Genomic DNA, 14248 nt, shown 5'->3' with positions numbered 1-14248 from the left:
CATCATCCTCAGGAGCCGTATTCACTGGGCTCAGCTCAGAGCAGCCAAGTGCCAACCGCTGAGATAAAACCAATCACATGCTAGGCCACCTGGAGATTGTGTCCTTGTTCATCTGGGAGGCAGTTGTGATGTTTTTTGGTGAGATTGAAACATTTATAAACTGATCGTTAAAGAACATGTCAACCTAGCAATTCCTATTCCTGATCTGTGCCTGCTGTCCCATGTTGTCCCATGTCCTGATCTGTGCCTGCTGTCCCATGTTGTCCCATGTCCTGATCTGTACCTGCTGTCCCATGTCCTGATCTGTGCCTGCTGTCCCATGTCCTGATCTGTGCCTGTTGTCCCATGTCCTGATCTGTGCCTGCTGTCCCATGTCCTGATCTGTGCCTGCTGTCCCATGTCCTGATCTGTGCCTGCTGTCCCATGTTGTCCCATGTCCTGATCTGTACCTGTTGTCCCATGTTGTCCCATGTCCTGATCTGTGCCTGTTGTCCCATGTCCTGATCTGTGCCTGCTGTCCCATGTTGTCCCATGTCCTGATCTGTACCTGTTGCCCCATGTTGTCCCATGTCCTGATCTGTGCCTGTTGTCCCATGTCCTGATCTGTGCCTGCTGTCCCATATTGTCCCATGTCCTGATCTGTACCTGTTGTCCCATGTTGTCCCATGTCCTGATCTGTGCCTGTTGTCCCATGTCCTGATCTGTGCCTGCTGTCCCATGTTGTCCCATGTCCTGATCTGTGCCTGCTGTCCCATGTTGTCCCATGTCCTGATCTGTGCCTGCTGTCCCATGTTGTCCCATGTCCTGATCTGTGCCTGTTGTCCCGTGTTGTCCCATGTCCTGATCTGTACCTGTTGTCCCATCTATCACCTCACCCTACCCTACCCTACCCTACCCTACCCTACCCTACCCTACCCTACCCTACCCTACCCTACCCTACCCTACCCTACCCTACCCTACCCTACCCTACCCTACCCTACCCTACCCTACCCTACCCTACCCTACCCTACCCTACCCCACCCCCTTCATTCTTTCTTTTGTTCTTTCTTCCTTCATACATTAATCATTATATATTCTGTACAGCAGGTTGCCAGAAAATGTTTTGACTGATGAGAATATTTCAGACTTGTAGCCCACCCTTGTCATCACAGATTAAATGGCACACATTTTATCCCCTTGTGAGAGAAGATCCATCATTCTTATGTATCTCCCATTACAGAAATCAGGCAGCGGCGCAATCATTTTACACATAACTTCTACCTGAAGCTACTTAGGAAATGAGAAGTCTCTGTAAGTGTATAGAATATCCTGCAGGGGGCGCCAGAACACCTGTTTTCCTTCAGTGTTGACATTGTAAGCACCTACTCTCCCAGGCTGTCATTCACTACTGTGCTGGCTTTTTAAGTGGGTGATTCAATGTGCTGGAGCATGAGGAGGAGTTTCAACTATCAATGAATGTGAAAACCTGGAGATATATATTTTCTTTGCCTTGTAATAGCTGCAGACAGTCCTCAGAGGGAACGCAGCGAGCTGTGGATTGCTGCAGCATCCTGGAGCATGGAAAGACTTGCCACTGAAACTGTCTTAAAGGGAGTTGCTGGTCCTTCTTCCTAATGTTGGGGTCTACACAAGTCTACAAACCCATGGAAGGTGGACATGCATGGATCATCAGATCAGCTGTGACCAGTTTTCAGGAATGGTCCTTGGATAAGCTTGCATGGTAATATAGCTTTGTTTCTATTTATATCTCAGGAGGCTTGACCACTCTCTTGGAGAACAGTTCCCCAAAACTTCAGTCATGAATTCATCCAATGACCTTCTCCTCATTCATTCCATCCAGTTCAATGCCACTTTGGACTTCAACGAGACTCTCTTGCTTAACAACCTCAGCATTGAGTTTTGTGAGCAGGTGTTCATCAAGACTGAGGTGTTCCTGACCCTGGGGATTATCAGTTTGCTGGAGAACATCCTGGTGATCCTGGCCATCCTGAAGAACAAGAACCTCCACTCGCCCATGTACTTTTTCCTCTGCAGCTTGGCCGTGGCCGATATGCTTGTCAGCGTGTCCAACGCTTTGGAAACCATCGTCATTGCCGTGCAGAACAAGTACCTGGACATTGGGGACAAGCTCCTCCAACAGCTCGACGATGTCTTTGATTCTTTGATCTGCATTTCTCTGGTGGCTTCCATCTGCAGCCTGCTGGTGATCGCCATAGACCGCTACATCACTATTTTCTACGCCTTACGATATCACAGCATCATGACGGTGAAGAAAGCGTTGGCTTTGATCATGGTCATCTGGGTCTCCTGCATCATCTGCGGGATCGTCTTTATCGTCTACTCCGAGAGCAAGACGGTCATCGTGTGCCTCATCACCTTGTTCTTCACCATGCTTGTTCTCATGGCCACCATGTACGTCCACATGTTCCTCTTTGCCCGCCTCCACGTGAAACGGATTGCGGCCCTGCCCGTGGACGGCGTGGTGCAACAGCGGACGTGCATGAAGGGCGCCATCACCATCACCATCCTCTTAGGGGTCTTCGTTGTGTGCTGGGCTCCTTTCTTTCTCCACCTCATCCTCATCATCTCCTGCCCCGCCAACTCCTACTGCATCTGCTACGGTGCCTACTTCAACACGTACTTAATCCTCATCATGTGCAACTCTGTCATCGATCCCCTCATCTACGCTTTCCGCAGTCTGGAGATGCGTAAGACCTTCAAGGAGATCATATGCTGCTACGGCATGAATTTTGGAAAGTGTGGTTAAGAGTTTCATTCCCCCTCCCCTTCGACACGTGTGGTTGTGTTTATGTCATTCATAGAATTCAGTCCATTTAACCATTCATGGTTAGGTCTGGTTTAGCACTGTGAAGGGTTTTTTTTTTTTTTTTGCAAATTCTGGAATGAGGTTTGGCCATCTCACCAAAAAATGGGTTCAAATTTGTGTCCGTTTGGAAAGAAAATAAAATGTAATGATATAAAGGGACAATTGGTAAACCTGGCCAACCAATAGACAGTCACCTTTCTTATCTCCGACCACTTTAGAGTGGCTGTCTTGGCATTCTATTATTTTTTCACAGGTTATATTTTTTTACATAAATTTTCAATTTGAGAATCACAATTGAAAAAAAAAATGTTTCTTTGCTACCTTTTAAAAAGGATGTGATACATTGTATCATGTTATATCCCTCCTTTTAATTGGTAAACATGTTAAAATGTCCGCATTGTGAGTGCAGTCAGGCTTGGGCTCATGGAAAACGTGTTCGGAATTGTTCTTACCACAGATAAACGCAAAGTCCTATCCAGCCAGAATTTCACTTGGGCTTACGCAGCTGCTGTGGTACTACAACTCCCAGCAGCCTCTGCCTGGGGTTGAACTAGAGCAGCAGTGGTTCAATATAGGGGGCTTTAAGTGTGGCCCCTAAAGTGCCCAAAATCGGTAGACACGTCTTCAGGTAGCTGCAGGCATGCTGAGCCCCGGGGGCATGCTTGAGGAGACAGCAGACAGATTACTTATAAAAAACATAAACTGAGACAAAAAATTGCACAGAAAAAGACAATAATGTGAATGACTAAACCAAAGCTACTGGAAGACATTGTAAAGAATGCTTTTACCTCACTGGTTTGAGTACGCACTTAAACAGGGGCTTCGAGGGCCACACAAGTGCCAAAAGGGCCCCAAGGGGCCACAGAAAACTGGAGTCATTTTTTTATGCAGCACAGTGAGCGTCTTAACGATAGCAGTGGCTTAAACATTCTACCATGAGCAGCAAAATGCTCGGGAATGCTGGGACTTGTGGTACTCGGTAGCTCGGTCTTTCGTCAGGTACTGTGCCGCCACGTCAAATGCGACCTCACAGTTATAGAATGGACAAATGTATTTTTATTTATTTTTTTTTATAGGACACCTATTTTTTTTTTTTTTTGGTTGAGAAGAGAAAATGTTTATTTTTTTGATATTTTTGGTACGTCCGATTTTCGTGGTTTTGGGAATTTAGTTGCTTGGCTGGTGATTTGACTCGAGTTGATATCTTACCACTCCACGCAATGCCAGCTGAGTGTAAATGGATGATTTATTTTTTTAATAAGTGATTATATTTTACGTCGCCAGAGAGAACCAGTATTTGTTTTAAATGCAGATTGAAATATAAAGGGTTAATGAGAGAAAAAAAAGAACTTTAGCAAATGACTCCGCAGGGAATTGTAGAAACATATTTTCATGACTAATATAGGTAAATGTTGGCAGCCATACTGCTAAATCTTGGCCAAGACTGATGGTGACCCATGTGATACGTCTAGAACTAGGGGTAGGCAACCTGCGGCTCTCTAGCTTTTGTGGAACTACATTTCCCATGAGGCACTGCAACATTTCAAAACTGACAGTTACAGCTATGACTTGCAGATGCATGATGGAACTTGTAGTCCTGCGGCTCTCAGATTGCCTACCTCTGTAGAACCTCATCAACCACATCGAAGTATTTCTTCATGGGGGGTCTTCAAAGTGGATGTCTTTGTAGACTGGCCAGCCTTCTTGGCAATGTTCCGTTGAAAAGTATCTCAATGAGTTTAGAAAGGTGACTACTAGAGCAGGGGTGGACTGGCAGCTCATGGGGCCCCGGGGCAATAGGAGATCATGGGGCCCCTGTGTCCTTGTCCAAACTCAAAAAAGCCTATGAACAAGGTACCAGGGGCATCTCATGGGGCCCCCTACTGACCCGAGTTTCCAAATGGTCAGTCCGCCCCTGTACTAGAGTGTGCTTTTGTTTGGGCCGTCCAGAAGCCGGTTCACAACTATATAACTTGGAGGCTAATCTTTGATAACTTCACAGGGAAATTGGCCAAAGTGTTGCAATTTTCATTCTAAACCTGAGATCTGATTGGCCTTTCTGGGCCGCCCAAGTTTATGTTTGCCTAAACCTTAACACAAAAACAAACTTTAACTTTAAACTTTAACTTTAAAAAGGTCACCAGGACTTTGACAGCCGAGTGTTGTCCTTTCATCTGTCATTTTTAAATAAAGCTTTGTGAGTTCCCATTGAGCCAACCAGAGATGAGCGTTTTCATTTCATTTTCATTCCATTCTGTTCATTTACTATCCCGAAAAAATGTAGTAAAGTATATTTCTGTTGTCTTTTCAAAAAAAAGTTCATTTGAACTTTGTAGTTAATGACTTCCCTTCCCTGGTGCCTTTTCCCGAATCCCTGTGGAAATATCTCATGGTAATTGTCTTTTCAAAAAGTTCACCCGAACTTAATAGTTAATGGCCTCCCCGATTCCCAGGTGCCTTTTCCCAACTCCCCAGATAAGTCATGGTAATCATCTTTTCAAAAAGTTCACTGGAACTTAATAGTTAATGACCTCCCTGCTTCCCTGGTTCCTTTTCCCGAATCCCCAAGGAAATGTCTCATGGTAATCATCTCTTCAAAAAGTTCACCTGAACTTAATAGATAAATAGTTAATGGCCTCCCCAATTCCCTGGTGCCTTCTCCCAACTTCCCATGGAAATAAGTCATGGTAATTGTCTTTTCAAAAAATTCACCTGAACTTAATAGTTAATGACCTCCCTGCTTCCCTGGTTCCTTTTCCCTAATCCCCGTGGAAATATCTCATGGTAATCATCTTTTCAAAAAGTTCACCTGAACCTCATAAATAAATAAATAGTTAATGGCCTCCCCAATTCCCTGGTGCCTTCTCCCAACTTCCCATGGAAATAAGTCATGGTAATTGTCTTTTCAAAAAATTCACCTGAACTTAATAGTTAATGGCCTCCTTGCTTCCCTGGTTCCTTTTACCAAATCCCCTGGAAATATGTCATGGTAATCATCTATTCAAAAAGTTCACCTGAACTTAATTAATGACCTCCCCGATTCCCTGGTGCCTTTTCCCAACTCCCCAAATAACTCATGGTAATTATCTTTTCAAAACGTTCACATGAACATAATAGTTAATGAACTCCCTGTTTCTCTCGTTCCTTTTCCCGAATCCCCAAGGAAATAACTCATGGTAATTGTCTTTTCAAAATGTTCACCTGAACTTAATAGTTAATGGCCTCCCAAATTCCCTGGTGCCTTTTCCCAACTCCCCAAATAAGTCATGGTAATTATCTTTTTAAAAAGTTCACTGGAACTTAATAGTTAATGAACTCCCTGCTTCCCTGGTTCCTTTTCCCGAATCCCTATGGAAATATCTCATGGTAATCATCTTTTCAAAAAGTTTACTTGAACTTAATAATTAATGGCCTCCCCGATTCCCTGGTGCCTTTTCCAGAATCCCTATGGAAATAAGTCATGGTAATTGTTTTTTCAAAAAGTTCACTTGAATTTAATAGTTATTGAACTTCCCAATTCCCTGGTTCCTTTTCCCAACTCCCCATGGAAATAACTCTTGGTAATCATCCTTTCAAAAAGTTCACCTGAACTTAATGACTTCCCCGATTCCCTGGTGCCTTTTCCCAACTCCCGAAGGAAATAACTCATGGTAATTGTCTTTTCAAAAAGTTCACCTGAACTTAATAGTTAATGGCCTCCCAAATTCCCTGGTGCCTTTTCCCAACTCCCCAAATAAGTCATGGTAATTATCTTTTTAAAAAGTTCACTGGAACTTAATAGTTAATGAACTCCCTGCTTCCCTGGTTCCTTTTCCCAACTCCCCAAGGAAATAACTCCATGGTAATTGTCTTTTCAAAAAGTTCACTTGAATTTAATAGTTAATGAACTCCCCAATTCCCTGGTTCCTTTTCCCAACTCCCCATGGAAATAAGTCATGGTAATTGTCTTTTCAAAAAGTTCACTTGAATTTATTTGGTTAATGAACTCCCCAATTCACTGGTTCCTTTTCCCAACTCCCCATGGAAATAAGTCATGGTAATCATCTTTTCAAAAAGTTCACCTGAACTTAATTAATGACCTCCCCGATTCCCTGGTTCCTTTTCCCAACTCCCCATAGAAATAACTCATGGTAATCATCTATTCAAAAAGTTCATTTGAATGTCCCGGCTCACAGCCCCCAGGGAAATAACTTGTGGTAATCCCAACTTGTTATTTTTCCCATGTCTTCATCAACATGAACCTGAATCAGTTGGAAGATGTGATTTGTGTGGAGGCCTCTCATTATCATAGTGTCATGGCATATAAGTCTTTGGAAGCGTTTGTAAGGCTGATGTGTGGATAAAAATTTTATGGAAGGATTGAATTATTTATCCCGCCTGGGGGAAAAAAAAAAGGAGCAATTTCAAAGTGCCTCGTGTGTAGCTGAATCTTTCCGCGGCTGAGTTCATTATCAAACCCCCAGGAGATGTAGCCTTCAGGACCTCGCTGGCAGATATTGTACTTATTACTGAACCATCTATATTCTGTGGGACATCTGAGGATGACACCAACGCCAAAGGACCCGCTGAGAGAGGAGGGTACAAACGACATGGAAGTGACAGGCGGTTATTATCTCCGACACCCTTCATGACGAAGTATCTGATGTCTCCCGAGGTGGATGAGCATGGACACCTTGACTCTTGTAAATTGCATTAACCAAGTCGTGTTTCTTCTTCTCAAGGTGTGAATGGGATTCTTAGGGTTTTGGATCTGCTTTACTGCAAATACTTTCATCATCTTGTCATTGAAAGTACATCTTGACTCAGAAAATCTTCTCCTTGTCACTTTTAAGGTGGCACTCACAATCGCATAAAAAAAGGTCATTGAGCTTAAAGAGAAATCTGAAACCAGACCTTGTTCTGAAGAGAAGGAACTCCTCGGTGATATTTCTGGTTCACTTTTCTTTCCCAGCTTTTCAAAATAAGTTAGAAGACTTTTGTAGGCTAGCTGAAGGGCTCAAGGAATGTAGGCCAGCTGAAGGGCTCCAGGAACGTTGGCATGCTGAATGGGCTCAAGGAACGTAGGCCAGCTGAAGGGCTCAAGGAACGTAGGCCAGCTGAAGGGGCTCAAGGAACGTAGGCCAGCTGAAGGGGCTTAAGGTACGTAGACCAGCTGAAGGGTTCAAGGAACGTAGACCAGCTGAAGGGTTCAAGGAACGTAGGCCAGCTGAAGGGCTCAAGGAACGTAGGCCAGCTGAAGGGGCTCAAGGAACGTAGGCCAGCTGAAGGGGCTCAAGGAACGTAGGCCAGCTGAAGGGGCTCAAGGAACGTAGGCCAGCTGAAGGGCTCAAGGAACGTAGGCCAGCTGAAGGGCTCAAGGAACGTAGGCCAGCTGAAGGGGCTCAAAGAACGTAGGCCAGCTGAAGGGCTCAAGGAACGTAGGCCAGCTGAAGGGTCAAGGAACGTAGGCCAGCAGAAGGGCTCAAGGAACGTAGGCCAGCTGAAGGGCTCAAGCAACGTAGGCCAGCTGAAGGGGCTCAAGGAACGTAGGCCAGCTGAAGGGGCTCAAGGAACGTAGGCCAGCTGAAGGGGCTTAAGGAACGTAGGCCAGCTGAAGGGGCTCAAGGAACGTAGGCCAGCTGAAGGGCTCAAGGAACGTAGGCCAGCTGAAGAGTTCAAGGAACGTAGGCCAGCTGAAGGGCTTTAAGGAATGCCTAATGGCCGGATTTTGGACAGTGGAGTTTTGGAGTGAATGCCGAGGGCTGTAATTGGACAGTCACAATGGACAATATATTTAAAGGGTTCATATAACATCGGAAGATGGCTTGAGTAAGGTTATGGGTTGATTTTGTTCATAAAGAATGAATGATATAAGTATTGACCTTCATTCACACTACTGAAGCATGCGCATGCGCAAAAAACATGCTTGTGGTGCCATTCACCGTTGGTGGCGCTCCAAATGGACCAAGCTAGGAGTGCAAAAAGATGCACGGGATTCTCTCCTGAGCCTTTCACATGTAGGGCAGTCCATTGACATGAATGGGCTGCCCTACATGGGAAGGGCGACATTGCGGAAAACACGCACATGCTCAAAAGTAGTGTGAATGGTGGCTTAGCCCCGGTTCACATATATGTGGCCGTGCGGACACGAGAGCCCGTTCATTTGATTGGACTCCCGTGCCCGGTGACATGCAGGGAAGAAGTCCCTGCACTTCTGAAAATGCAGCCCGCATGGGAACCTCTGTTCTCAGTACGGTTGTGTCTTCCAGTGCAGGCGACGTGCCATTAGAAGTAATGTCACCCAACCGCGGGTCCGCGTTCTTCTGTGCTGGTGGTGCAGCTGCACGGATTTTTGTTCCACAGAGGCACCACCCGCACAGAGGTGAACCTAGCCTAAAGGTTGCTGTAAACCCTTCCATATACCCAGCGAGGTGATACATAGAGATGAAACAAATCCTCCTACATACGTTGTACCTGTTTATCTGCAGCTGTCTGTCCTCTTCATCCATTCAAAGTGCAGAATTTACACATGATATCTCAGCTCTTAAAAGCAGGGGGTGGGGAGAAGAAGCTACATCAGTGAGGAGAGCTCTGAGAACTGATTGGAGGGGAAGGACCCCCCCCCCCACACACACACACACACACACACAACGGACAGGAACAGAGCTGATGCTGTAAATCACCCTGTCACCATTTTTCTCTTGGTGTCACTAAAACGTGTCAGAAGTGATTCATGCTGATAGCAGGGGAAGGAGGCAGCAGAATGAAATGACACTCAGTGCTCTGGACTGAGACAAGTACACAGTATAGAGGGATATGCTTTGTTCATATTTCATGTCTGGGGTATGCATCCGCTTTAGGCTGGAGCTTGGTAGTCATGGTGGAGAGGAGAGCACATCGGGGAATTTAGGCTGTTCAGTAACTGAAGCAGCCAATCGATTGTGGATGCCATTTCTGATTTATTTCTGAGGGTGCAAGTTCCAGAGCTGTCAGCCTTCCTATCAGGGGCGGACGGACAACTCATGGGGTCCCCAGGCAATAGGGGATCATGGGGCCCCTGTGTCCTCACCCACACTCAAAGCACATCCAAAAGAGCCTATAAAAGGTACCAGGGGCATCTCATGGGGCCCCCTACTGACCCTGGGCCCTTGGGCAGTGCCCGAGTGCTCGAATGGTCAGTCCGCCCCTGCTTCCTATCAATGTTGGAACATTCATTGACACTAATCAGCACTTGCATATTGCTTCTCCAGACACCCAATTTGGTGAATTAAAGTGCCCCCCCATCCCTTACAATGCCTTCACCTGCACCTTACATGCACTACCTTTGTCTTTTCTTGCCTTTACCTGCACCAACATGCCATCTTAGAGATAACCCCGTTATTTCAATCCTTCTGCCTGTGGGGTTCTCAGGTGTATTCACAAATGCCTGACACAGATCAGCCCCTGCTAATGCAGCCACCCTATTTTAGGACTGGTAATCCGCAACACATTCACATTTTGTGACCCCCTTGTGATTTCCTACAAAGTTACAATGTACAAGGGGGATCACTAGGGGAGAGGAGACTGAGGAAACTCTCCCACAGCCTGCAGCAGACTGAGTCACCTGAATAGAGCTGATGGATGTCATTTTAATGACAAAAGGTGCTGATGCCTTAGCTTGTGGCGTGTCGGCAATTTACCTGTAAAGTTGCTGGGAGGTCCGATGTAAGGATGAGAATGACAGCCCTGGAGAATTCCACAGCAAGTCAGCAACTTATTCCCACCGTGATGGGGAGTTGGAATTGCTGCACTGTGCGCATGAACGCACTCATACACATGCGGGGCTGTCGGTTCAGAACCTTTCCTTGGGCTTTGGAGGACATTTCTGTTTGGGTACCGCAAAAAACAGGACAGGCTGGGGTGTTGATGTGTCTTGTTGTGCCGTATGGATGCTGTGCCCATTATGAGGGGTTCCCACCATCCCTGTGCTCAGTTCCCGGGTCTGTACACCCGCTGTGCCCATTCTGAGGGGTTCCCACCATCCCTGTGCCGAGTTCCAGGGTCTGTACGCCCGCTGTGCCCATTATGAGGGGTTCCCACCAATCCTGTGCTGAGTTCCCAGGTCTGTACGCCCGCTGCGCCCATTATGAGGGGTTCCCACCATCCCTTGCTGAGTTCCCGGGTCTGTACGCCCGCTGTGCCCATTATGAGGGGTTCCCACCATCCCTCTGCTGAGTTCCTGGGTCTGTACATCCGCTGTGCCCATTATGAGGGGTTCCCGCCATCCCTGTGCTGAGTTCCTGGGTCTGTACCCCGCTGTGCCCGTTATGAGGGGTTCCCACCATCCCTGTGCCGAGTTCCTGAGTCTATACGCCCGCTGTGCCCATTATGAGGGGTTCCCGCCATCCCTGTGCTGAGTTCCCGGGTCTGTACACCCACTGTGCCCATTATGAGGGGTTCCCACCATCCCTGTGCCGAGTTCCCAGGGCTGTACGCCCACCACACCCATTATGAGAGGTTCCCACTATCCCTGTGTTGAGTTCCCGGGTCTGTATGCCTGCTGTGCCCATTATGAGGAGTTCCCACCATCCCTGTGCTGAGTTCTCTATATATATTTATTTATATATAATGTATTGAATACGGCCAAAATTGTAGTATTTCAAGTATATGTAAATATATTTGGGAAGAATATTTTTTTAAATATATTTCAAATATATTTTTCTTCCATGTGGGTAGGAAATAAAGATTTCGGATCATCAGCTCCGCCTAGTGCCCATGATGCAGTATTTTCCTGATTCACTCTATTTTTTTTTTTCCCAAGAAATGCCTAACATTCGACCTGGAGGGAAGGTAGCCTACTAACCTTCGATTTCCCCCCATTTCCACAGAACAAATGTAATTGTTAAAAGATGAATTGCTCTGATTTTTTCCTCCTATAATTTGCAGCCCCTTTGGAATGGCAGCCGCCATTCGCCTCATAGATTTTTTTTCTCTAATACTTGTACAATAATTAATTTCTGAATGATTCTATTGAGTGCAGATCGTGATGAAGGAGACGCAAAGTTCCAGTGATCTACTCATTGTCGCAGCAATTAAAATTCACTGATTGTATAATGTGGAGTTTTTACAGAACTCTTTATTCTCCTCCCGTCTGTCACATTTCATCGCCTCCCGACGGTTCTCATTGTTCTCTTTGTTCGGGAGGTTTGGAGATCGGTTCTGTAAAGCTTTGATTCACAATTCAATTCCCGCCAGCCCTTTATCAATAATTAAAGTGCATGTACACCCCAAACTAAGTGTATCTCAACCCAAGAGCAAAAATGTGAATGTGTTGCGGATTACCAGTCCTAAAATGGGGTGGCTGCATTCGTTTTTTTTTTTTTCCAAGCTAACTACAAGGTCTCCTATGTGAACTACGAAACCCTCCGCTTCCTATGTAATGGAGGAGGCGTTTGCGGTCTGGGGGTGACAACATTGCACCTTCACGGATGTAACACAGTGAGCGTTGTCACCATAAGACAGGAAGTCTTGCTGCCGGGGTCATCAGGTCAAAGCAAAAAGGGAAAAAAAAGAAGCCTGCTGATCCTGCCAGTAACGCACTTCCTGTCTTAGGGTGGCAACGCTCACTTGCTGTGTGACAACAGGACTGGACTGCTGGAACCCCCCTTGACATAACGATGGTGGGCATGGTCCCATAGAAGAATAAAGTTTACACTCAACCAGGGGCGGACTGACCATTTGGAAACTCGGGCACTGCCTGAGGGCCCAGGGTCAGTGGGGGGCCCCATGAGATGCCCCTGGTACCTTTTTCATAGGCTTTTTTGAGTTTGGGTAAGAACACAGGGGCCCCATGATCCCCTATTGCCCAGGGGCCCCATGAGTTGTCAGTCCACCCCTGCACTCAACCACCCCGACTGTCCCCCCAACACAGCAGCTAGAAGGGATTTCATATATGCTGTGGCCCCAATGCTTTGCTTCATGGCTACGGCAAAAATGATACCCCTTGGAGTGTTCTGTAGCGCCGCCGGCTGCGACTCATTCACGTGAATGGGACTGCCCTGCACATGGCTGGGGTGCAGCGGTGTGGGCATGGCAGGGTTAAAGTGGTTCTAAACCTATGAAATGAAAAATGAACAAAGCACACCCTTCTATAGTGTACACTTGCCTCAATCCAGCGCACAAATAGTCATTTTTTGGCTGCTTTCGACACCAAGGGAGAGCCCCGCCCCCATTCCAGCACAGAGCAGGTGATTGACAGCCTCAGCTGTGCCTGTTTCCCTATGAGAATGTGTAGAGTGTGGGGGAGGGTGTCCTTTCCCTCACACTCAGCCCCCTGCTCTATGCTGTGTGACATCAGATCGCCACCCCCTGCCTTCTGGAGCTGAGAAATTCTGTGTAAATTCTGCAGTTCTGTGGAGGAGAGTGCCACAGATAAACAGGTACAACTTATGTAAAGGATTTGTTTCATCCCGGCATATCCCCTGAGGATAGTCGCTTCACTGGGTATATGGAACGGTTCACATCCCCTCCTGTCAAACACGAGTGTAAATGAGCCTTCACTGATAGGAGTACAGCACAGTCAGAGAACACAGGAAGGTATCAGCTCACAGGATTTCTGGCAGGATCAACAGGATGCTGATATAATAAAGTACGTTCTATGCTATAATAAACACAAGGGGGAGCAAATAATAGAAGATCAAAGTTACAATGTAACAATCAGCTGACTATGTTGAACGATGGTCTTGTGTGCAGGAGCAGAACAGGAGCCACCTGACCCCTCCCCCCCGTAGAGGTAGGAGGATGTAGAGCAGGTCGAACGAATGTGATTGCTGCCTTGTTTCCTGTAAAACTTCGTCTGGAATGCTGGAAATCACTTTTCATATCTTTTCTGCTGCTCGCTATGTTTTGCGGATGACCAATGGCTCCGCGTTTCCTGTTGATGTTTGTACGGGGCTTTTACAAAGCAGCATTTTTGCTTATCTAAAAACCTAAAATGTAATAAAAAAACTCTTGTCTTGTCCCACCTTGTTTGTCGGTGTTCTTTCTAGCCGTGTTTAACAGCGGCGCTGCACACAAAACTAACAAGATATTAAAAAAATGCTATCCCTCCCATTAAAAGATAAAATGACAAAACCAGCTTTTGTGGCAATATTAAGACATTCCCCCGCAGTGCTTTTTTCTGCCATTAGATGTCCTCAGTCTGACCAGCTCCATTCAACTTCCTTCCTCTCCAGGTCATCCCGGACGAGCCCCCAACCTGTATCTGGCCAGTGAAAGGAGAAGTAGCACAGTGATGAGCTCATCTGTCAGTCTGCCCTCTCTCCTCCTATCAGCATGTCTCTTGTCAGCACGTGAACCGATTGGCTCTTGTGCTGCTTCTCAATCTCACATTCAAGCTCTGCTGTACGGGGCCTGCATAAAGGCTGATGCCAAGTTAGATTCAGGTACATACGCTTCCCATTT

At 46.4% G+C, this 14248-nt stretch overlaps 1 protein-coding gene across 1 annotated transcript; it reads left to right on the top strand.

Moving 5' to 3' along the window:
- The first annotated feature begins 1503 nt into the window (after window positions 1-1503).
- MC3R (melanocortin 3 receptor) lies at window positions 1504-13805 on the top strand. The gene has a single exon (XM_089664800.1). The coding sequence runs from the start codon at window positions 1799-1801 to the stop codon at window positions 2765-2767; it is 969 nt and encodes a 322-aa protein (XP_089520926.1). The 5' UTR covers window positions 1504-1798; the 3' UTR covers window positions 2768-13805.
- Window positions 13806-14248: the final 443 nt, after the last annotated feature.

Source organism: Staurois parvus, unplaced genomic scaffold (genome assembly GCF_062004578.1).
Source record: "Staurois parvus isolate SC_StPar_1 unplaced genomic scaffold, SC_StPar_1.0 ptg002046l, whole genome shotgun sequence".
Lineage (NCBI taxonomy): Eukaryota > Metazoa > Chordata > Amphibia > Anura > Ranidae > Staurois > Staurois parvus.
The sequence above is the reverse complement of the archived record's forward strand: the minus strand, read 5'-3'. Positions and strand labels throughout refer to the sequence as shown.

Excerpts from the sequence above, each read along its gene's own strand:
- MC3R (XM_089664800.1), top strand. The coding sequence starts at position 1,799 with ATGAATTCATCCAATGACCTTCTCCTCATTCATTCCATCCAGTTCAAT.